The following is a 24,230-nucleotide window of genomic DNA, read 5'->3' as shown; positions in this document are numbered from 1 at the left end:
GTCGGAAGTTCAAAAGAGTAATCTTCGGGCCGAGGCATGGGCCAGCTCATTGCTTCTAACTCCGCTGTGGCCGGGTATTCATATCAGCTGTTTCCAGTCTCCCTTTGAACGTGGGGCCGATAGCTGTGTAAGGATTCGGTGCGTAACGAGGCCAATCCAGCGTGTACAGAAAATTCGGTGGGCTGCTTGTGAATCTATGAGAATGAAGGTGGACTCGGGGTATTGTAGGGCGAGGGCGATTCCCGCTTCTTCCATACTAGTTGTGTCTGTGTCCTGGGCTGATATACAATCGACCTGTTTTCCACAATGAATGATGCTTGCTGTATATTTGCCGTTCACTGGTCCAGCTGCATCGACAAATAAGGCGCCCTCAGCATCTGAGTAGTTGTGAACTTTTGCCCGTGCCCGACGTCGATGTTTGTGGAATAGAGGATGCATGTTGCGTGGAAGTGGTTTGATGATGAAGTCCTGCCTCCACTCATGTGGCATACAGTGTTTTCTCCTTCTCTCAATGGGGGCTTCGATGTCAAGTTCTGATAGTGTTTTCCGTCCCGTTTTAGTGATGGCGAGGTGCATGACTTGATTCGTGTGGTGTGCATGGAATAGTTCTGATACGTTATTGTGGAGCCCCATTTGAAGCAGACGTTCCGTGAGTGTCCACGGGGGAAGGTTCAGAGCCTTCTTGAGAGTCACACCTATGACTCTGTCTATTTTGTGCTCGCCTGCTTTCAAGACCCTCAGGTAAGGGAAGCTATAAGTTATGCGACTGATTACAAATGCCTGAATGAGTCGCATTATGTCATGTTCTTTCATCCCTTGTCGTTGGTTAGCCACATGACTAATTATATGGGAAATCTGTAAACAGGACGTTCTTAGTTTTATTGCAAATTAGTTGTCCCGATTATTGAAGTGGGCCCCAAGAATTCAGATTGTTTCAACCTCTTTCATTAGGGTTCCATTGAGTTGTAAGTTGAGGGAGGTAGTGTCAGATGCCTTATTTCTGTGTACAAGGATTTCGGATTTAGTCGTCATGAGTTGTTAGTCGAGGGCTTAACGAGACCTGTTGACGAGTTTGTATAAGTACGAGGAATGCCTTGGTTTACTAAGTAGTAAGGGGACTTCACGTGGCGAGAGTCGTTCAGAAAACTTATTCTACCTGCTTTTTTATCCAGGAACTGCTGAAAATGTCAAAATGAAAGCAGTTAACCACAGTTTCACTGACTTCTGTGAAAGCAGAATGACGAGTGTACAGAATAGCTTGCAAGAAGTGCTATCGGCATAGGCATTGCTTCAAACTGTTGTTGGAGAAGCAACTGGAACATTTTTGAAAATTGAAAAAATTCTGCTTTCAAAATATTCACGTGCTTTTGCAATCGACTGTTGCAAGTTTAACCACTACTGAAGGGGAGCTTTCCATTGCACCATAGAAAAATGGGTCAATCAAAATTGTCATTCTATCACGGTGCTATTTTAAGTGATCACTTGTTACAATATCAGTTTAGACAATCTTAGTTACTGAAGCTTCCCAAAGTGATAAAAAATGTAGGATTGGTTTGTCTGCCCCACGCAATATTGGTAGTTTTCTGTTTGCCTTCCAGGTTTTGTACCTACTTTCTAGGTGAATTTTTTGGGGGTTATCCTAAATGTCTGTAAATTAAAATCAAGTTCTCCAGTGATTGTAACAGATTCATTGTCTAGCATTCCTTTCTTACAGTAGGTGGCGATTCATGTTTTGAGCGCATTAAGATCATCACTTACAAAAAGGATTCAACTTATAAAGAGGGTTCTCTTACAAAGACTGTTCAACTCCTAAGGGCCTATTTCTGTACAAAATATGAAATTCTGGCTAGCATGTTTATTCAAATTATTGCTGGTACAAAATTTATCATGAACAAATTGGAATTTCACCTCTTGAAACATCAGTGGGATAGTGAAATTCGTCATGCACAAGCCATTGAACCCGCAATCAAATTATTGATTGTCAAATTCCTTATCATTTTGCTTGATGGATTAATGGATATGTGGGGTTTATAGTCCCAAAACCACCGATTGCACAGTGCTGGTCTGCCATCTTCTATAGTGTTTTTTGTGAAGTCCACGAGACAATCTGCATTCTCTCATTTCTTGCTAACAGATATTATTCTTTGCGAAAATTTACCTTTAATACAGTATTTCACTTGCTTAGATGAGATTTAAGTGTATCAAATTATCTTATTGGAGGGGGGGGGGGGGCTTCGTTATAAGTTTTCGTTCGGAGAAACTAGTGATAGTGAACTAGACGCAAAGCAGCTTATGGTCGGTGCCTGTCCCTTGTCGTAGCCACACTAGTACTCGGAGTGCCTACTAGATGGCTCTGCAGTAAAATCCTCACTCCACTTCGGCGCGTGCTCTGGTATGGGTGGAGACTGCTAGCAGCACTGCGCTGCTCTGTATAATAAAGCCACTTATTCCTCTCTCTCACACCCACAATGTAGTAGTATGAATGAAGACGAGCATGTGTGTAACAGAGGCGAGGGCTTGCAAAGCGACTGTGTGCAGAACGACCAACGTCTACGGAGATGAGTAAGGAGCACCTCTTTACGAAACCTATGTGGGCCCATGGCTGCTTCGCATGCTACTTGGGGTTCCTTTTATGGGAGATGTGTGCAATTTTTTTAGTCATATTGAACACCCATTTTTGATCGAATTCTAAACGTTTTGCCAATGAGGCCAATTTATTCTTGCATGATGCGTTTTCCTTCTTGCCTGTGGTGTGCACATAGAAAAATGGTTGGTGTGGTGGTGGGAATGAACTTCTTCCGACAGATTGGGGAACTTCTTTATTTTCACACTCCCTTTATATATTTTTTCATTTATAGCAATACATTACAACACATTGCACAAGTCCCAAAGTGTGGCAGACCCTTGTGAGTGAGCCCAAGGATGGAAAAATTTGGGTGCTCATGCACCACTTTTTTTTCTAACTGCATACGAATCATGGCATGCATTACCTATACCATGGCTGCCTCCTTTGTTCTTTTTCAGGATAAATAAGTTGGGTTTAGAAGGTGCCAATCTTTGCATTTGACTTATCACTAAGTGTACTCAACTTTAAACTCTGCCTGTAAATTTGAGTGCTTGAAGGCAGGGCACACAACTTTCAGACAATCACAAATAGCCAGAATTGATGGGAAGGGGTGCGACATTTGTGGCATAAGGATTCATGTGCCTCTACAAGTTCTCTTATTGATTTTTATGCACTCTTTAAGTTTGAATATGAAGGCCACTACAGCCTAGCAACTAAAGCTTGCCATAACGGTGACCCACAAGAGGCACTAAACAACATGCCTTGTTTTCGTTTCTTGTTTCACACTTCCGGTGAATTCTTGAATAAAATTGCACAAAACTCTCCCAGACTGATCACATTTTCACATCATTGCATTGTCAGCATGCGAGTGGCGTAAGCTCCAGTTACATGTCAGAGGCTGTTACAGTAATGACTATAAATCATTCAAACAGTTTGATGCAACATGAAATTGCAGTTTGCCATCCTGCCTGCTTTGCACATGTACTGCCAAGCGATGCCAGCATCACGAAATACTGCATCAACTAAAGCGTTACAGCATGCTCAAAACATGCACTTTAGTGCTCGCGCGTCACTAATGAAAGGTTGCTAGCTGAAACATACCACAGAGCTATTTTCAACCAATAAATTCACTAATTATTGTCCTGGCAAATATCAAACTTTTCCTTCTCTATGAACACAGAAATACAAGCTAAGAAAAAAAGAAGCCGAAGAACACTTTAGTTTAATCCAGCGTCACTAGATGTCGTCACCAACGCTGCTCCTGTGTGCGTGATGATGCGTCATGCCACGGCCGGCCATCTCGAACGCTCCGATTGGCCCAGAGAGATGCCTCTCCGATAGACGATTGGTCCACTCTGGCACAATTCGACAATGTCGAGAGAATGGTGCGGACACTGTTGCATTTACAATCGCTTAAATTCGCTAGTACGTCCACAGATGCCAAATATAACGAGGTCCTATTTAATATAGTCGATCAATAGATCTAACGCTGATCGCTTGGGCGCCTCGGGGACGCCGATCGTTGCGACCCGAGACGCATGTCAGCTGCGCCCAGTGACGGCGAGCTGCTCAGACGAGAAGCCGTCTGGGGAAGATCCAGCGACAGCCTTTGTTGATGTAGCAGTTGCTGGCGACGGCCAGTGGATTGCGCAGCACTGCTGGAGGCAGCTGCGCGAGCTTCGCGGTGCGCCAATTGCTGCTTCATGAAGACCGCGTTGCGCATCAGGTCCTGCACGTTGGCCAAGTGTTGCCGGCTCTGCTGGAAGCCGCGAAGCGCCGCGATGGCGTAGTCCAAGTCGTAACACTTGCCGCGTAGCTCTTGACGCAGTTCGGCCATTTGCAGACGCCTCTCGACGGTCGGCTGTAGGGACTTGCGGACGTGCTCTTGCAACCGGTAGCAGGCCAGCGACGGCTCGTTGGCGAATATGTGTACGTTCTCCGAAATGCGGCCACAGGTGCCCTTGACGCGCTGTTCCAACTCGAGGTCCACGTTTGGCCGAGCCTCTTCGGCCACAGTCACGGCCTCGGTGGCCATGGGTGATCGCCGGAGACTGATCAGACAACCTTCCCGTACAAATTGGGTAGCCGCGTCCTGTATCACGAGTCAGCTGAGCGCTGGGAACTGCAGATCTGCAAAAGTGCGTCGAGAACGACCGCTAAACGGAAGCGCTCGAAGGACGGTGGACTGGTAGACGTGTAAAGCCACGCAAACAATTTGGATATTTTAATTTTGCAAACGGTATGATCTTTCGAAACCACGTAGAGTTCACTCACGCCAGGAGTTATGTCAGTATAGGTGCTTAGTGGCTGTACGGAGAATCGATGAGCTCACGAGCTTGCACATTACATAATCTGACAATCAACAGACTTGTGCGTCTCCAAGGTGCGTCATTTATCACTTTATAAAATACATATTTTTGTCAAATATGAGCATTTGTACTTTAAATAATTTTCATAGATGGCGCAATAATCTGTAAAAAAGATTTTGTACTGTGTTTTGTATTTGATGGAGTAGTTATTTTAAAAAATTCTGAAAACGTACGCTTTTTTTTACTCAATGAAAGTAAAAACGTGACGTATTTCAACACAAAAAACGGTAGCCGTGCTAATCGAGTGCATATGCAAATACAGCTGGCTTCGACTTGCGCTTGTGTTCCGGTTTTTTTTTTTTTTTTTGTCGTGCATTGTCTGTTGTTGCGCGCGGTTTTTGCGGTAGTCAACCAAAAAGAGCGTCACGTGACCCGCGTCGGCGCCGCGATTGGCCGGGCTAATGTTTCCCGACATGGAACAAGAAAATGGCCTCACAGCAATGGTGATGGGGGTGGTTGTCAAGTTCTCGTCGACCCTTTGTTGAGCAGTGGTGCGGCCGAAGGTCTTTGTGGTGCTTCGCGTTCCCCGAAGATGTCCAGTGCGGCGGCTCGGCCGCCGAGACAAAGTGTGCGCAAAACGCGGAAGAAGCCTCTGAAGCGAGCTGGGATCACGTCCAGGGCGTTCGACGAAGGTACGCTAGAGAGCACTGCTTTTGTGGAAGGAGGGGGGGCCCCTTTGGGCCATGATTAGGCCTAGTCCGTAGGAATATTTTCCCCGATTCGCGTTAATCACCGCCCCGGTGCAATCAGTTGACTCTCGCTAAGCTCGATAATGGCCCTGGCACCTTCGAGGGGCTCGTACGTAGGTCTTAGGCCAGCCGCATCGGAGCCTGGCCCGCCAGGATACATCACAGGGCGATCCCCCCCTCCTTGTGTTCACGTCGATGCGTTCGACACGATCTCATCGGCGACTCGCTCGTTTCAGTAAAGTGCCGTTGTTTGGCCCTAGGGTGGCGGCGGCGGACGCCACATTGATCTCGACGTCGGGTTGTCCTAGCGCGATCGAATTGTGAAAGCCGCGACAGTGGTTGACTACGCGATCCATGTTTCGTCGTATAAAGAAGTCGTGCGCTTTTCCCGTTCTGGGGCGATCGCCGCCGCGTCTTTTTGGCTGCGTGCGAAATGCGAGGCGGCCTGCCTAATCTCGCCCGAGGAACGTAGGCGCCCGCTGTGATGCGTCATTAAGCAGGGCAGTTCTTTCCGGATGTTTCCAGGGGCCGTATGGCGTTACCCTAGCTGCTTATGAAAGAAACCCATGAGGCATTCGTGAGTGTTGACTGAGCGAGCATGTGACTAAAATCGGGACTCCAACAGCTGTTTTCCTGGTCTTCCGCCCATGCTCCGGGAAAAAAATCGAGTTTCGTAGGTGTTCCTTTGCCGAATGCCGTGTAAACACGCAAGTGCGTCAGATAAAGTTGACCTTTGGGTGCCGTGGAAACCGTGCAGAAATCAAACGTTTCGCCGTGACGCAACGGGACCGTCGTTGTAACGCTTGTATTAGTGTTTTACGAGGGTGATAGTGTTACGAACAAATCGGGCTCCGTTTATTCCGGCGTCGCTTCCCCGCGGTGACTTTTTCACTGTGATCGTGCGAAAAAAAAAAATATATCAAGACGCTATACCCTCCGAGTCTGCCTTGACGTAACTCTTCGCTCCGCAGTACACGAAAGCGGTCGATGCTTGTGCTAACCTAGTTTTCAAATGCGAGTGCATATTGTTTCGAGTAGCAACGATCGTTTAGTGACACATTGAAAAGATAAAGCTTTATATTCAGCACAAGCAGCTGTACAGAGGTCAGCGAAGCCGTGACATTTTTAATTTGCACCGTGAAATTCAGTGCAGTACGCGTTTTACGATTGTGTAGAAGGAATGTTTTGGTCACTTCCTGTTTCACTGCATGGAAAAATGTGGCTGATACATGTTTGGGCATTTTTATGGCGCAGATGAGCCTGCCGGTCACCCCCAAGAGTGTGGTGAGCTGTTTCACACTTCATATTCATCTTGTGCTCAGTAAAGTTCAAGCAGCTGGTTTGGTTTGGAAGATAGTTTGTCTTTATTTGAATCAATATTAGAGGCACGGTCATCAATCTCGGCTTGTTGGGAAATCATCCAAGCAGCTTTTATGTAGTGCAAAATGACACAAGGACATGAGAAGGCACATAAGGACACTACGCAAGGCTACTATATAGTAACAGTGCATTTATTTTAAAAACTAGACTAATTATAAACTGCAATCACCAGACAGGCAGTTGAACACGAGGGGGCACTAGGACACATGCGTGAAAAAAAAGTCACTCCATGTGACATTACGACGAAGGTATCATTACTTATGTGGTGATTTACGCTACCATGAGCGAGTAATTTACATCACTGGATTATTGAATATGCATTGATGTTAATTGCAGTGATTTACATAGTTGCCTTAAACATGGTTTCACTTAGGTAGAGTGACTATATCTAGATGTGTCTGAGTGTGCCCGCATTTTCAACTGCCTGCCTGGTGATGGCGGACTGTAAGGGATCTGGTTTTGACGATTAGTGGAATGTTGCCAGTAGCGCTGTGTGGAGTCCCGATGTGCCTTCTCGTCATTTTGCTCTACGTCAGGGCTGTTCAAAATATTAGGAAAGCAAGAGGTAAAAATTGAAGCTTGAAAACACCTTGTGGTCATGCGGCATAAAGCTATGGGATATTACAAACATGAAGTTCCATTCTCTCTAGCGAAGATGAAGATGCATTGGTACTTGTGTTAGATTTTCTCTTCACAAATATGTAGAACGTTAATATCTCCAAAATAGCAGTAGGGTCAAGCTAATCTGCTCTCCTCAGGGGCAGCTGATAAGCACACCAATCCAACTGATGTGAAAATACCGTTGTGAATAGAGCTACGTTCATCAACACCATATTTATATCGAGCATCTAATAGCCTTTGTTTCTAAAATTTGTGAGCTGTTATGTTTTAATGCACTGTACACCGTTTTGTGTTTACTAATTTAAACAAAAATTGTGAAGAGTTGTACTAATACAACCCTGAAATGTCGTTTGAATGCATTGTCTAAAATTAGGGGATCGTGAAATACAGTGGCCCTCCGTTGGGCGTGTAGTATTTGTGTTCTGTATTTATGTTCATGTCTGGGTACAGGATCTCGTGTTTTGAGTTTATTGCCTTCATGATGGAACAAAGATAATGTAAAATGAACTACTTACACTAATGAGGTTGTGTACATATGTTACATATTCAACTTCAGCTTTGATTACCATATGGTAGTGTTTTCGTGTAAGTTCTACAATAAAAAATACAACTTGCCTTCACATCCACATTCTAACTACGGTGCCAGAATAAAGCCCTTTAATGTGCAAACACAAACATTCTTGATTAGCACTAACATTTGATGTGCTGGAGGAAGGCTTTTGCTGACAACCGTCACAACACTGCACTGTGTCAACATAGTTTAACTTTTGCTATCTGTTCCGTGCATAGTAGATAATTTTTGTTGGGACAGGATGGATTGACGAGCAGTCTTCACCCTGCAGAAGTAATAAGATGGGCTGATCATAATACAGTCATGACTCTACAGGGTGATTCTTTACAATGCAAGCCATGGCATAAGATTCGATATTTCATCACCCGCGAGGCATCTGTGCACATGCACGCAAGTTGCAATTCTGATGTGTGGTAGTGCTTGGCTTTGCGTGTGGCTGAAGCTTTTTGCCTACCTCTTCTAAAGTGAAAACCTGCGTAAACAGCGACTTATTGCTTCATCTTATACTATATCCTACGCAGGTGCAATGTGTGCTGTTGTGCAAAAAATATAAAAATGAGAACTTTCGAAGTATTTAAAAGTTTTCTGCCCAATTCTGGAACACTTCTGATTGGCCCTGTAGCTAAAGTTTTTAACATGTGCAAATTGTAGTAAACATGAGAGGAAAAGCTGGGCACTTGTGGGTGTGTTATTGTGTGGTAGGTTCACCTTTATATTTATGTAACGTTTTGCACCAGATCTATTTTATTAGTGGATGGAAAGATGCCTTTCAGGTACGCTAGGCATGAAATGGTTATCTTCTTGTACCTAAATTTCCGATAGACAGCTCTTGCATTTTGTAAAGATGATGGAAATGAATTTAAACATTCCAGTTTTAACGGCATAGCATTAAAAAGAGCTTGTTTCGCAGGAATTCTGGCGTCAGTGGTTGTGAGTGAAAAATCATCTTGTGCGTGACAGAAAAATGGTAATAAAATAAACAATGAAAGATTTTGGGTCCAAGGGGGATGGAACCCGGGTCGTTTGCGTAGAAAGCCGGTGTTCTACCACACAGCCACTCATCTGCTTGTGAATAGAGTGTAAATAGCTTCCTTTTGGAAATGCAGTGAAAGTTAACCTTCATGCTTTACAAACACGCGTCCTGTATACATGCTTCACAGTACAACATGTGAGATTGCCGTAACAATGTGGGGTACAAGTGTACACTGCCATAGGGTGTCAGAACACGTGATCATCGTAATGACTTCATCATTTAAAGCCGGTCACTCACTACAAAAGGCACACATGTTACTGCGCTTATTCTCTTAAGGCCACGTAGTGGGAGCAGGTTAGAAAGATTTCATGCACTGTTTGAAGTACGCACGTGGGACAGGTTATCACTATTACGCTCAACTCCTAAAGGCGAAGCTTCAAATTTTCATTGTGCAGCTTTTTGCCATTCATGGTATTGAATGGGAGACGTTGTTAAAAGGATGCAATCAATTGATAATTGTTATTGGACATAGTTGGTGTTCATGAGGATGTCTAGACTACCTGAGACCAAATTTTTTATTTAGATTGATCATTATGCAGCAATTGGCCTTCAAAGGCACTTAAAAAAAATGATTACATTTTTTGAGTGAATTGTGGTTTTACAATGTGGAAAACACACACTATTTCTACGAGATGAGAATAGCAGTTCAGACAAAACTGAAGGACACAATAGCAGTGGTGCCTTTGAAGTAAGTGTGCCAGCTCGCAGGGATTGTGGTTGCGTTCGTTCTCTTCTTGCTGAATCAAATTTTATTTTTGACAGTAATATATATATGAGCCTTGAAGAAGGAACCTTGAGGCCATATCTAAGGCCTACTTCAGAGTGTGATTTAAAAGACACCTGATATTAGGACTGGTACACGGACAAAAATAGGCTGATTTAGGTGATTAAAAAACAATACTCTTTGAATATAGAAAACATGCCGATATGTAGTCAAAGCTTCTCTGTGAACATGGGAGCAAAATATGGTTGGTAGCACTGCACGCGGCAGGGAATTCGCATTTCCATTTCAATTGTGTTAGAGGCTATGTCAATGGAATTGAACTTTATTAAACGAATTATGTTCAGGCAAAAATATGTTACAAGCATCTGGATCCTTAGCAGAGTGCCAGTATGGATCCTTGCAGGTATAACATAAATATACAGGCAGGAGACGACGGAGTTCTATAATCATTTTTAACGAATTGTTAGCCTAGCATACAGAACACATTGTAGACATCTAACTTATACACAACAGTTGGGCAGGTGTATGTTTGCATACTAAACATAATACATCCAATATGTCTGTAGATAAGTTTATAAAAGCATTTCTTGTGAGAAAATATAGGAAAGGACATTGCCATTGGCTTATTTCATGGTTGAAAAACATCATTTATAAGGGTATAGCGCACCACGACAAGGACACAAAAAAGAGAGACGCACATACACACACACATTGAAAAAAAAAATGCTTGTTAACATTTATATTGTTTGTTCAGAGTTCAATAAATAACGAAACACCTTTCTTTCTTTTTCAAAAAACACCAAGCAAGTAACTTGTTCATGTGAGGCAATGTACTATTCTTGTGCTATTTCGAACGATGCACGAGTTGGCGTCTTTGTCTTGAACTGAACCTGCTATGTCATACATACACATGCATCAGTCAGGCTTGGTCATGAAATATGGGAAATTGGTGTTTCTGTGTGTTTAAATTCAGCTCAATGGGGACATGGCACTAAAATTTGTAGCTTTAATTTTGCATTGATGGATTTGTTACTTCAAATGGACTTTTCAATGTTAACATAGGTTGCTGATATTGTTCTTTAAAAAAAGGATCCGGGCCGAGCTTTTTAATCTGAACTACAGGGACATACTGCTTTGCTTGGCTTTTGAAAAAACTGTGGGGTAGGTTAGTCTGCATATTAAAAAAAAAAAAAAAACAGCTTTGGATTGTGCAAGTGCGGATCTATGCCACTCCACTTGGGTTCATAATGCCTCATGTGATAAGATTCATGTGATGATTATTGTAAACCTCTAGTTATAATCTTTTGCTTATGTTGCCAGCAGTGCTGATAATGCCTGCATTACAGTCATTAACTAGGTTGTTACGCCACGCTGTGTCGTGTAGCTTGTACATTAGTGTAATTATGGGAATTGAACTGCAACTGCACACATTATTCTTCCACTCACACAGCTGCATGGCAAAGCAGCTTTAGGAAATCGCTCTTGCTGATATCAATTGAGGCGTGTGCCAGTCGGCTAATGCAGTGATAGCAGATGGTGCACTTTGTAAAAATGCCATTTTTTTTTTAAATGAAAGTGGCTCTTCAAGTGATCAACACCAAATTCTCTATCCCATCTGCTAACACTCGGGAGAACACAGGCACAAGTCGTGCCCTCACTTATGGCAGCATGGTTTTAATCCACATTTGATTTACCTTACACACATAATGGCCACTTCTATCCTCTTTCTCTCTCTTCTTTATACTCCCCCAGTATAGGGTAGCAAACCAGTCATGTGCCTGGTTAACCTCCCTGCCTTCTCTCTTGTTCTTGACTGCTATCCTCTTTCTTCTTCCTACTCCCCTTTCCCACTCCCCCAGTGTAAGCTAGCAAACTGGGCATGTGCCTGGTTAACCTCCCTGCCTTCTCTCTTGTTGTTCTTGACTTCTATCCTCTTTCTCTTCTTTATACTCCCCTTTCCCACTCCCCCAGCATAGCGTAGCAAACCGGGCATGTGCCTGGTTAACCTCCCTGCCTTCTCTCTTGTTGTTCTTGACTTCTATCCTCTTTCTCTTCTTTATACTCCCCTTTCCCACTCCCCCAGCATAGCGTATCAAACCGGGCATGCGCCTGGTTAACCTCCCTGCCTTCTCTCTTGTTGTTCTTGACTTCTATCCTCTTTCTCTCTCTCTCCTTTATACTCCCCTTTCCCACTCCCCCAGCGTAGGGTAGCAAACCGGGCATGCGCCTAGGTAACCTTTCTGCCTTCTCTCTTGTTGTTCTTGTCCTTCTATTTACTTGGCCTACACTTGCTACATTTCTTTTGCCTTTAGCTTTAATTGTGATAGCATTGATGCTGTAAACGTTTCGTCTATTTACTCAGCCATATCTGTTCCTGTGTGGCTACTTTTTGTTGTGGTGCAGCGGCTAACGTGGAGCAGACTCTGGTGAGCGTGCTGGGTGGTGTGTGCACAGTGGGGGGGGGACCTCAGGGGGGCAGCACTGGTGGGGGTGGCCACCAGCCCCCCTACGACCTGCGGCGCAAGCTGCCCCACGACGGGGCACCCCCGTGCCCGCTGCCGCGCAAGCGCCAGCGCCGCACGCCGTCTTCCTCCCAGGGCGCCTCCTCCTCCTCTTCATCTGAAGGTGAGAAGTGGACGTATGATAAACTAGTGTTGTCAAACTATACTGACTACCGCGCGAAAAGAGACAAGGGTCTAGGAAAAAACACAGGCCGTCACGGCTCGCCTGTGTTTCTTTCTGCGTCCCAAAGATTCATTTCTAGTACCCAGGTGTCGTATAAGGTAGAGTAAAAGAATAAGGGACTACAAAGTTCCTCTGCACATCAATAAGCTGCCTCCAAGTGTACTACGCACCCGGACTAAGCATAAGTTGAGCAAGGTTTTCAGGTGAATGACTTATTTATCACCTTAAGCAATGTGGTGGCTTTCTTTCCTGTGCCGTATTTTTATTTTTTGTATTTTTGTTGTATTGGCAAATATGTAACTACAACTTTTTCTGTTTTCCACTGCTGTCAGGCACTGTCGTTAAACCCCTATGTGGCATTGGCCGGATGATATGTGTACTACTTTCTTGTGAAATGAGCAATAAAGATTATTATTATTATATTATTATTATTCCTAGACCCTTCTTCCTTCTTGCACTGTTGTCAGAACAATGCATGACCAACCTACCCAAATATTCGCACTCCTCAATTGTCAACTAACATGGCATCTCTCGTAATCTTATTGTGGTATGGGACATGAAATCCTAACACTCACATTGAGTACCGCAATTTGGGGGGGGGGGGAGGAAGGGCGTAGCAAAATTTAACAGGATTTCTACATATGCTGGTAACTGAACTTCCACCAGGGCCTGTCCTGTTTATGTTTTCCTTCCTTCTGTCATTTTTGCATTGTGCGTGTTAAGATGTACAAGTTCGTTTAATAACTATCGCAGATGGGAGCAGTGCGGCACACTACCTCCTGCTCGAGGTGCCGGATGAAGTGCTGCTCACTATCTTTTCGTACCTGCTGGAACAGGACCTGTGCCGGGTGGCGCAGGTCTGCCGGCGCTTTCACGCCATATCCAACGACACGGAGCTCTGGAAGACCCTGTACCAGAATGTCTTCGAGTACGACCTGCCCCTCTTCCACCCGGCACCGTGCAAGTTTGAGTTTGTGGCCCCCGAGGAGGCCGACTGCCCCAACCCGTGGAAGGAGAGCTTCCGGCAACTCTACCGCGGCATTCACGTACGGCCACACTTCCAGGTATGTGTGAACCACAAGCTGCGATCGAGCATTGCCTCACTCGTGTCAAGATTGTAGTGCCATGTGTCCTTGCACAAGGGTATAGAGTACTCAAAAGTTCATCACTAATTTCGATGAAACTTGTCGAGTTTGTTTGTATGTGTTTGTTGACTTCAAACACTGCCCAATTTTCCTAACAAACTCTAGTACAATAAGTCAAGCTGGGATTTCACTCATGAATGTTCAATGTACCATGGTTTTTGTTCTAATGGGTTTAGAACGTGTATTCTTATTTTATGTACATTTTTCATCCCAAATAATTGTAATATGCTGATTTACTTTAATGGGTTTAGAACGTTTATTCTTATTTTATGTACATTTTTCATCCCAAATAATTGTAATATGCTGATTTACTTTGTAACTGTCATATTAGGAAAAATTATGCTCTCAGAAAGCACATAAAATGTTTGATATTATCAAGAAGTTTATGTCGGGCTGAAAAAAGAATTGCCCATTTTAAATCTGTGCACGAATATATCTATTCTCGGCGAGTTTCACCTAGATCGATCAAGAGTTGGATATTTCCAAGGAGCTGTGTACCCAAATCGCTCATTTGGGTACCTCCTTTGCAGGCACAGTATGACGGCCAACCGCAGAGGTATCGCGGCCGGTCACTGAGCTACTTCGACACCATCGAGACGGCATTCAACTTCTGTGAGGACGTCGACCGGCCCGTCATATTTGTACACGCGGGCACCTACAAGGGGGAGTTTCTCATCGTTGACACTGGTGTGGCGCTCATCGGGGCAGCGCCTGGCAACGTTGCCGAGCACGTCATCCTCGAGCGCGACTCCGACTCTACAGTCACCTTCGTTGAGGGTGCCCGTGGAGCCTACCTTGGATACCTGACGCTCAAGGTGATTAGTTGCTTATACAGTCAAGCCTATATATAACGGCCCCACTCAAGACGAACTTTCACTTAAAACGAACAATATCCAGGTGACTATGAAAGAGTCATATTGAATGTCTTAAAGGGTCACTTTCAATCGGACATTGACTCTATTTGTTTTTGGAAAGGTTGAATAGTAAGCGAATCGAATCGCAAACACTGTTAAAAAAATATGCGGAATTTTGAATATTTGCACACCCCTACTATTTGCCATCGTGAGCCAATGTAACAATGCCATGACCTTTGTGGATTTATACTCGAGCCTTAATATAACGGACCCAGATATAACAGAATATTAGTTATAATGAAGTAAAAAATGATGGTTGTGCATTATAGCATTGAAAATATACCTTTACAACAAATTTTTAGGTATACTGAAATTTTTTTCAAGTAAGGTGCAACTTTGTTATAATGAACTTTAAGTATATTGCATATTTGTAGTAAAATGGTGGTTAGTACTAATTTCACTAATTGGGGATGGAGATAAGTTGAGTCAGTTGTGCAATACTCGTGTTGCCAGAAGGACGAACAGTAATGCCGCACGGGGAAAAAGGAGGGGGACACTAAAGCGCATTGTGTCCATGTTTGCATGGGGGCCTTTATAGTGACTGCCATCATGTGGCCATATGTGGCATCATGTGCCATATGGGGCTGCCATCATGTTGCTTCTGTTGTCAGGAGCGAGTCCTCACGACGTTGCTCATGTTTGTCATCTTCCTCAGTTCACGCCCGACATTACATCGTCAGTGCCGCACCACAAGCATTACTGCCTTGAGATAAACGAGAACTGCTCGCCAACGGTGGACCATTGCATCATCCGGAGCACATCGGTGGTCGGGGCAGCTGTGTGCGTCAGCGGGACTGGGGCCGAGCCCTGCCTACGCAGCTGCGACATCTCCGACTGCGAGAATGTCGGGCTCTACATCACCGACTATGCCCAGGTACGGTGGCCTCTTCCATACCTGCCATGGTAGTTCAGTGAGTAATTCATTGTGCGGTAGCCTCGAGGACATGGGTTTGAGTCCTGGCCATCGCAGGCCCTCTTTGATGAGGATGAAATGCGAGAGCAGCGTTATGTCCATGTTTTGCAATGACGTAGGCTCATTGCTCAAGAACCTCAGCGGTCAAGATTACTTTGGTGTCTTTCACTACTGCGCACGCCTCACTATTTTGTTGCCACACATGCCCCTTTCTTTCTTTGATTTACTTCGCTGGCCTCCGGCATGTGTAGATGATGCCTTACACAAACCATACGAAAATGTCTGAGAGCATTCCAGATTATTTTACAGATCACCTGATAAATTTGAGCATGCAAACACAGAGCCAAGTTTATTCTCGAACAAACGTGACCACCAGTGGTAATTATCGAACGTTCGTCGCCGCACGTATAAGTGCCGAGGCGCCTTGCCATGAATCAGTTCATCAAAGACTGATGTTCTGTGTGCTGATATCAGTGTGCAGTGCGCATTGCGTGCTGTAATTTGAGTTTCCGCTTCATGGCCAGAAATGCGGCCAAATAAAGAGTTTCATCCAGAAGAAGCCCACTGCTGCCTTCGTCAGCATCGCAACCCCTTGATAGAATAATATACCTATTGTGCTTTTGGCATGTAAGACTGCAGGATCACTATTCGCTTCGAACCTGAAATCCACTTTTCGCACAAGCCTAGTTCAGTAACTCAGGTTCAGTGATTGTGTCGCCAAAATTGTTCACTCTCTGGAAGAGGATGTTTTTTTAGATTTGATGTTTTCTTCCTGCTGACATTGTTTAGTTTCACGATATATGAGCATTATTATGTATTTTGTTACTATTGTCTTTTTTCGTTGTTTAACCCGTATTGTACTGTATTAGTTCTTGATTTCACTATTGCATGTGTTAAGCTTTCCTTGTACAGTTAAACCTCTTTATAACAGGCGTGCTCCAGGTTGCAGTTCTTGTCTCTTATATAAGATATCTCTTATAAACAGGGTACCTCGTATGCATTTTCTTATCAACCTGTATTTTACTGTATGCACAACCGTGTCTCTTGTACCCATTTGTTTCTTATAACAGTGTCTCTTATAAAAGGGTTCAACTGTATTATATATTTTATGTGTACTGCCCCTCCTGCTTAGGCCAAGTCGGCCTGCTGTGTAACGAAATAAACAAATCTCACCTGGTACAACTCTGCGCAGGGAATCTATGAAGAGAACGAGATCAGCCGCAACGCGCTCGCTGGTGTGTGGGTCAAGAACCATGCCAACCCCATCATGCGGCGCAATCACATCCATCATGGCCGGGATGTCGGCGTGTTCACCTTTGACAACGGTCTGGGCTACTTTGAGGCCAACGACATCCACAACAACCGCATTGCGGGTTTCGAGGTGAAGGCGGGTGCCAACCCAACGGTGGTGCGCTGCGAGATCCACCACGGCCAGACCGGCGGCATTTACGTGCACGAGAGCGGCCGCGGCCAGTTCATGGAGAACAAGATCCACTCAAACAACTTTGCGGGCGTTTGGATCACCTCGCACTCCAACCCCACCATTCGCCGCAATGATATCTACAATGGCCACCAGGGCGGCGTCTACATTTTTGGCGAGGTGGGTCTTAGGCTTCCATGTGGAGGGGATCGCGATATTTCTTTCCACAAGTTTTACAGCGCATGCATGGTTACGTGCTGGTTTCAAGCGTGCAGTTGCTATCATAGTTCAACATTTACTTTTTTATGTGTTAGACATTTCGCCTAAATAGTTTAAAGTGCATTGTAAAGCGCATTGTTTGTGAAATTCATGGTTGACGTAGGCCGATTCGAGAATGTGTCAACTCGTGGCCGTCTAGTGGATTTGGTGCTTGACTGCTGAAACGAAGGTGGCAGATGTTAGTCCCACTGCAGTGTCCAGTTTTGGGTGGATGTAAAAATGCTCGAAGCTCTTGTACCTAGTTGGAAGAGTGCTTTAAAGGACCATAGGTGGTTGAACTGTGTTGAGTACTTCTAGTACGCCATTATTCATACTTAAAGTGTCGTTTCGGGACGTGGACCCTCAACAGTTAATATTATCACTCACGAATGCCATTTGCTATTCTAGAAAGGTGCACAGGCATTTGATGTCGGTATTACTTTACCTGCCGCTTCTCAGGGCCGGGGTTTGATCGAGCACAACAACATCCATGGCAATGCCCTGGCGGGCATCCAGATCAGGACGAGTAGTGACCCCATCGTGCGTTACAACAAAATCCACCACGGCCAGCACGGAGGAATCTATGTGCATGAAAAGGGTCAGGGCCTCATCGAGGAGAACGAAGTGTATGCCAACACCCTGGCGGGCGTCTGGATCACGACAGGCAGCACGCCTGTGCTGCGGCGGAATCGCATTCACTCGGGCAAGCAAGTGGGCGTCTACTTCTACGACAACGGCCACGGCCGCCTCGAAGAGAATGACATCTTCAACCACCTCTACTCGGGCGTCCAGATCAGGTGCTCACTCTTTTCGCTGGTGTTTGTTCGCACACTGCGCAGCTTGCCCTCAGTTAGTTGGACCTAAGAGTAAAGTAACTAGGCGCCTTCATGGCTTAGCCCATTTGTGAGGTGATAGTCTTATCGTAGACAGTTGGCATAGCTTCACTTTATGAGTACACCTCTAGTCTGTGTTACAATTGTTTGTGAATTAGAGATTAGGGGCAGTGGGGAACCATTGTTTGATGGGTTAAAGTGAGGAAAAAGTTACCTTATTGAGGTGCATGCTTATCTTGACTCATGGTGTCGGCCAACTGTCAAAGGGAATCTTTTCATGTGTAGTTTTGCAGAGAATGTTCACCAAATTATGATTTTAGACTTGTTGGTGTACAATGACTTGAGAGTGGCACCTACTAGTTCGAAAATGGAGGAGGTGCTGTGGGGTCTCATTGGTTGGTTTTATATCTGGCTGCTGCGCTCCGATTTTCTTGAATGGAACACGGACTCCCGGCCTTCTCGTGTGATGTTTTTTCAAAGAGATTCTGTTGTATTAATATCGCAGGATACAATAGTGCGAGTCGTGCCTGGAAAATTAATACGTTCTAGCTAAATCTGCTGCTTATTACGCTGTGCTCAAGGAGCAATCGAGTGATGCCCTTTGGTATTGCAGGACGGGCAGCAACCCAATCATCCGTCGCAACAAGATCTGGGGTGGCCAGAACGGTGGTGTGCTGGTCTACAACGGTGGTCTCGGTGTACTGGAGCAGAACGAAATATTCGACAATGCCATGGCCGGTGTCTGGATCAAGACCGACAGTAACCCTACCTTGCGGCGCAACAAGATCTACGACGGTCGAGACGGTGGCGTCTGCATCTTCAATGGTGGGAAGGGAGTTCTCGAAGAGAATGACATTTTCCGCAATGCGCAGGCTGGTGTGCTAATATCAACCCAGAGTCACCCAGTGTTGCGACGGAACCGTATCTTCGACGGTCTCGCTGCAGGCGTCGAGATCACCAATAATGCCACCGCAACGCTTGAGTTCAACCAGATTTTCAACAACCGGTTTGGGGGCCTTTGCCTGGCAAGTGGTGTCCAGCCAATCTTGAAAGGTGCGTTGTCTTTTGTAATGCACTCACGCTAATAGAGGGCCATTGCGCAGTCATCACTGCGGGATCCCCTTTAAGGGCAACTTTTTTTTATTTATGTATAGATCTGAACGAAATTTTCACAGTTTGTGTATTTAGATGTTGGATGTTGTGCTGATCTTACTACTCACCGTAACGGATTATCACCGTGGGTTCACGCTTAGCGAGCCCCAGAGCCACAACTTCGTCACCTACCGGCGTGTAGCGCACCGCTCCGGACGCGCTCAACTAGCAGGGCGTTCAGCGCAGCGTGGCATAACAGTGTTCGAATAACATAAATACTCAAACACTCTATTGCCTTTGGCGGCACCCCGAACAACAGTACAACATCCGCTCCAGGGACGTGGAGAGCAAATCACCCGCTTGAGGACGTTCACGACAAGGGGAAACCGCGAGCACGTCGCAGCTGGCAATTGCGAGCTTTGACACGTCGGTCAGGTAAAAGTCCCTCGCGGCTATGCTGTGCACTCACGATGGCCACTGGGCCTGGTCGCAAGAGTTAAGGCAAAACTCGTATGCGTAGGCCTACGGCAAGTGCGGCTTGGTGTGGTGTGTCCACTTCAAGCACTAGGCACCGCTGTTGACTTAGCGTATGGTACCGAAGCTAGCACTCAAGTAAACACGCCTGCCGGGTATGCCAAGGCCCCCAGGCAGGCTAGAGTCAGGCGATTCCCAAAGGAAACGCTTGCTTACCAGGCGCCGACCAACGGAGGAGAGCCTTTCCGGCGCACACGTTACTCGGCCTTGCTGATTCCCGCAGCCCCCAAGAACACGCGCTGCGCCCGCGTGTAGCGCCATTTATCGCCACGCGTCGTTACCAGAGCACGGGAAAGGGAAAAGGAGCAGTCGTACGGCAGAATGCCTGCGAAACGGTTGCAGGCGCGCCTCAGATCCCCACAATGTGCGTATTCTAAAAATGTAGTTACTTTTTTGATTAGTCAAGTAGTTTCTAAGATACTCCACAGTCAATATAAAACCTGGGTCCTTTGTTTGCAGCCTAATTAGCATCTAAGCAGGAAGCACCAAAACATTGGTGACAGTGTAGAAACAATGCATGATGTTTAAGAAGCGCAACGAACGCCGCTTCAACGAAATCCCCGCTGCAACACGGTTCCCTGTCAGTAGTCCATAGTAGTCAATGCACAAATATTGTTGCCACAACGAACACTTTTTCTTCTGCCGTCCCGCTTCAGTGAAATTTCACGATGCGATTTCAGGCTTAGATATTTATTGCTATGCTACAGTAAACCCAATCTTTAACATTTTGATGCATTTTCAGAACCTGATATTACGTTGACGAAGTCTAAAACACACCTTGGCACCACCAGAAAGCATCGCTGTTCAGCAAGCATGAGCGCCTCCATTACTCTATAGCGATGGCAATGAGGCTGCCCTAGCCATCGCTATCGAGTAATGGAGGGCACAGGTGTTAAAGGGCACGGGTGTTATGAAGTTTCTGTGGATTGTCAGCATGCCCAAGTGAATGCTTCTACAAGCTTGGTGTTTGGTGGCTTTTCTATGGAATACAGGGAACCGGATCTTTGACAACCACAATGCAGTTGAAAAGGCGGTCACGAGCGGCCAATGCCTGTACAAGATCTCTAGCTACACCAGCTTTCCCATGCATGACTTTTACCGGTAAGTGTACAGTCTGGTTGCCAGGATAAACAGCATTTTTGTTGGTATTGAGATGTAGTAATTGTCATGCTTCAACAAAAAAAAAAATGTGCTAGGATCTTCCTAGAGGGATTTAATTCCATTGCAGGGTCATTTTAAGCCCAAAAATGCACTGGAAACTTTCAAGGCCTGTTTTATCAGAAAGGATTTTTTGCTAGTTGTGGTGCTAGGAAAGATATCACTCAAGAACCACTTTTCGGATTGGTCTTCTGTATTTTTTATTTAGTTCCTGAACAAGGTTCTTTTTTCTGAAAATTCCTGCAGTAATTTATAACAAGCAGTTGACTTTTATTGGATGGGGTCATTACATTGAATTCAAAGTCACGCTAAATATTTTGGAGAGTAAATCAAAAAAGGCTTTACAGTGCCGTGATATATAAAAATGGATGACCACAATGAATTTCGGCTTTCTGCTATGCCCTGGGATTTCTCCGGGTTCTTTTTTAGGTGTACATGCGAACTCGATAACACTGGAACTAATTAACACAGCTTCATAAAACTTGGCACTTCCTCAAGTTTTAGCGTAGTGAACATATTCTCAAGGTTCCATCTAAGTATCTTATTGAAAAAGCCCCGCCGTGATGGTCTAGTGGCTAAGGTACAAGGCTGCTGATCCGCAGGTCGCGGGATCGAATCCTGGCTGCGGCGGCTGCATTTTCGATGGAGGCGGAAATGCTGTAGGCCTGTGTGCTCAATTTGGGTGCACGTTTAAGAACCCCAGGTGGTCGAAATTTTCGAAGTCCTCCACTACGGCGTTTCTCATAATCATATGGTGGTTTTGAGACGTTAAACCCCACATATCAAATCAATCTTATTGAAAATAAAGAAGTTCGGTCTCTGGGGTCCTTCCCCTCTAAAGACCTCCTAGATTGCCTATTGCTCCTAGATCTTGATATCAAGGGCAAGCCTGACACCGTTGATCCCATGCTGTTGCAGCTGCAAGACGTGCAACACGACCGACCGTAATGCCATTTGTGTCAATTGCATCAAGACATGCCACTCGGGTCATGAAGTGGAGTTCATACGGCACGACAGGTGAGCACTCGTTTGTTTGTCATCTTAGTATACACAGCCTAGTATTGGTTGGTTGTAGTGTCTTTATGTGGGGGCCCTTTTTATGCACGCTGCCGTCACATCAAGATTGGTGGACAGAACTAAAAGTGTGTTTTCTCTTAAATGCTGTTCAGTTAGCCCTCTAATTAGCATTATTTTATAGATAGCCCTTACGAGTTTTTGTGTCTTGTAATTAGGGGCCATCATAGGCAACCTCTCTCTGATAGCCATACTCTCTTTTATGGACAAAATTTTATTTTAATAATTTCGTTCCGTTTAATAATTCCGGCTATTCCAACTCCTTGTCTATAGTTCTACTGCTCTGTGATTGAGCCTCTTAAATTGACTTCCTGGAATCTGCTTTAAGATTTGATTATGCAAAATTATGACATAAGCACTTGCTCAAGAGTTGAACTAGCATCACCAATGTTGTGATTCGTGACTACCTTATGCTCCTACAAATCTCATGGTGTCCCATGTGTGTGGCTGTGTTGTAGAGTAAGCCATCATTGATTAATCTGCATGTTTCTCATCACTGTGTTGGTGTTCTGTCTGCAAAGCATTTATAATAATATTAAGAGCTTTCTGGTAATCGGGTAGCATTTTGATATGTGTGACATTGTGTGAACATAATGTGGAGGTGGGAGCATGCAAAGTGCTGCCTAATACATAAATTACCGGCAGTTACATACTTCCTAATGCAAAGTTTTGTACCCACGTTTTCATTTGATGGGTCCATTGGTGGTGGCTATAAGCTTAGGCCTCGATTACACGAATTCCTTCTTGGCCTTGAAGACACTGCTTTCCCCTGACACTTTTGCCATCACCTTTGCCTTTGCTTTCATCTTTTGTTGGATTCATTCACTGGGTTACGATGGACGAGGCACGCCAGGTCTTAATGGAGGAATGTGTGCTCTAGAGCAGACTCTAAAAAAGGGGGGGGGGGGGGGGAGTTTTCTGTCTTTTGTTGAATTTTTAATGGTGGTTATGGAGCAAGCTTTTCTGCTCCTTTTGGAGCGGCCCCGCTGCGATGGTCTAGTGGCTAAGGTACTCGGCTGCAGGCCCGCAAGTCGCTGTATCAAATTCCGACTGCGGCGGCTATGTTTTGGATGGAGGCGAGAATGCAGATTTGGGTGCATGTTAGAGAACTCCAGGTGGTCGAAATTTCTCTGAGCCCTTCACTTCTGCGTCTTTCATAATCATATGGTGGTTTTGGGGCATTAAACTTCGCGTATCTCTATCCTTTTGGAGTAAGTGTGTTTCAATAGCACCCTGTGGAGGTGGGAGTCGAGTGTCGCTAATGTGAGAGTTGACATGGATTCAAAGCGGCAGTCCCGCTGTGGACGAAAAAGAAGAGTTGCTCTGCTATAATCGACAGAGTTAACCGGTATTCGGCGTGACATACGTCCTTTAACACATGCCCGCTTCGAGGCGCCACCGGTGTTGCGCATTTTTACAGCAAGGCTGGGTGACTGGGATATTCGTGTGGAATTACTTCCGCTGCGGAATAATGACAGCTCCAAATTGGAAAACTCGAGGTTCTGCGTGAGTTATTTATCGGATAGTGACAGGGACGCAGAAACTGCAGTGTATGAGTGGGAATTTGACAGCGTATTTAGCGGATTGGAATAACCATGCAGCAGCATATTGTAAGCAATTCAAGCACTTCCACTTGCTGCTTGCTCCCATGCTTCCTCTGGCAGCGTGGATTATGTTCCAGTCACGGATTTCGAGGCACTGCTGTGTGCCAGAGCCGAGTGCTCACTCATAGAGTCCAGCAGCTGCTCAGACTCTGCCATTGGAATTCAACATTTTTTGCTACTGCGGTCACTGCCTCGACGCATCTACCTCAACTGTGAGGTGCATGTATACAATGCCACGTTTGATGCAGGTTCTTTTGTGACTGCGGTGCTGGTACCCTGAGCAACCAGTGTCAGCTCCAGGGCGAACCGACCCAGGACACAGACACCCTGTACGACTCGGCTGCTCCCATGGAGTCGCACACCCTGCTGGTCAACTGAGCACATGCAGAGACTTGGACTTGCCAGTAGTGTGTGTGTGTGGGCGTGTATGTGCTACGCATGCGTCGTGCACAGGGTGAACCGACCAAAGTGCCAAAAAACACTAGAGAACCGGCCGGTGTTCGGCCCCCTTTTTATTTATTGGGGAGGTGGAGGGAGACCTTCCCCCTCCACTCACCCCCGACAGCTGGCTCTGTCGTGCTATGCAGTTGGCCTCTCATACGCTGCCGCCGCCGCAACGACGTGGTTTTGTATCGCCGCTGTGTTGT

The 24,230-nt window shown here is 45.4% G+C and overlaps 2 protein-coding genes across 3 annotated transcripts; one reads left to right on the top strand and one right to left on the bottom strand.

The window, feature by feature from the left end:
• Positions 1-3,763: 3,763 nt before the first annotated feature.
• LOC119164001 (BLOC-1-related complex subunit 8) lies at positions 3,764-4,737 on the bottom strand. Its single transcript, XM_075870837.1, has one exon. The coding sequence runs from the start codon at positions 4,599-4,601 to the stop codon at positions 4,050-4,052; it is 552 nt and encodes a 183-aa protein (XP_075726952.1). The 5' UTR covers positions 4,602-4,737; the 3' UTR covers positions 3,764-4,049.
• A 577-nt stretch (positions 4,738-5,314) lies between these two features.
• Positions 5,315-24,111, top strand: FBXO11 (F-box protein 11). 2 transcript variants are annotated; one of them, XM_075870834.1, is made up of 13 exons: positions 5,315-5,567; positions 6,879-6,908; positions 12,357-12,396; positions 12,448-12,578; positions 13,392-13,702; positions 14,314-14,598; positions 15,353-15,571; positions 16,803-17,210; positions 17,748-18,085; positions 18,735-19,174; positions 20,740-20,848; positions 21,824-21,922; positions 23,832-24,111. In XM_075870834.1, exons 1-13 carry the CDS (start codon positions 5,468-5,470, stop codon positions 23,959-23,961), a joined length of 2,640 nt encoding a protein of 879 aa, XP_075726949.1. In that variant the 5' UTR covers positions 5,315-5,467; the 3' UTR covers positions 23,962-24,111. The 2 variants fall into 2 exon arrangements, with proteins under 2 accessions (XP_075726949.1, XP_037271990.2); XM_037416093.2 differs by having other exon boundaries at positions 12,357-12,578.
• The last annotated feature ends 119 nt before the right edge of the window (positions 24,112-24,230 follow it).

Source organism: Rhipicephalus microplus, chromosome 8, assembly GCF_043290135.1.
Source record: "Rhipicephalus microplus isolate Deutch F79 chromosome 8, USDA_Rmic, whole genome shotgun sequence".
In the NCBI taxonomy this organism is placed as follows: domain Eukaryota; kingdom Metazoa; phylum Arthropoda; class Arachnida; order Ixodida; family Ixodidae; genus Rhipicephalus; species Rhipicephalus microplus.
This window is presented reverse-complemented; position numbering and strand designations above follow the sequence as displayed.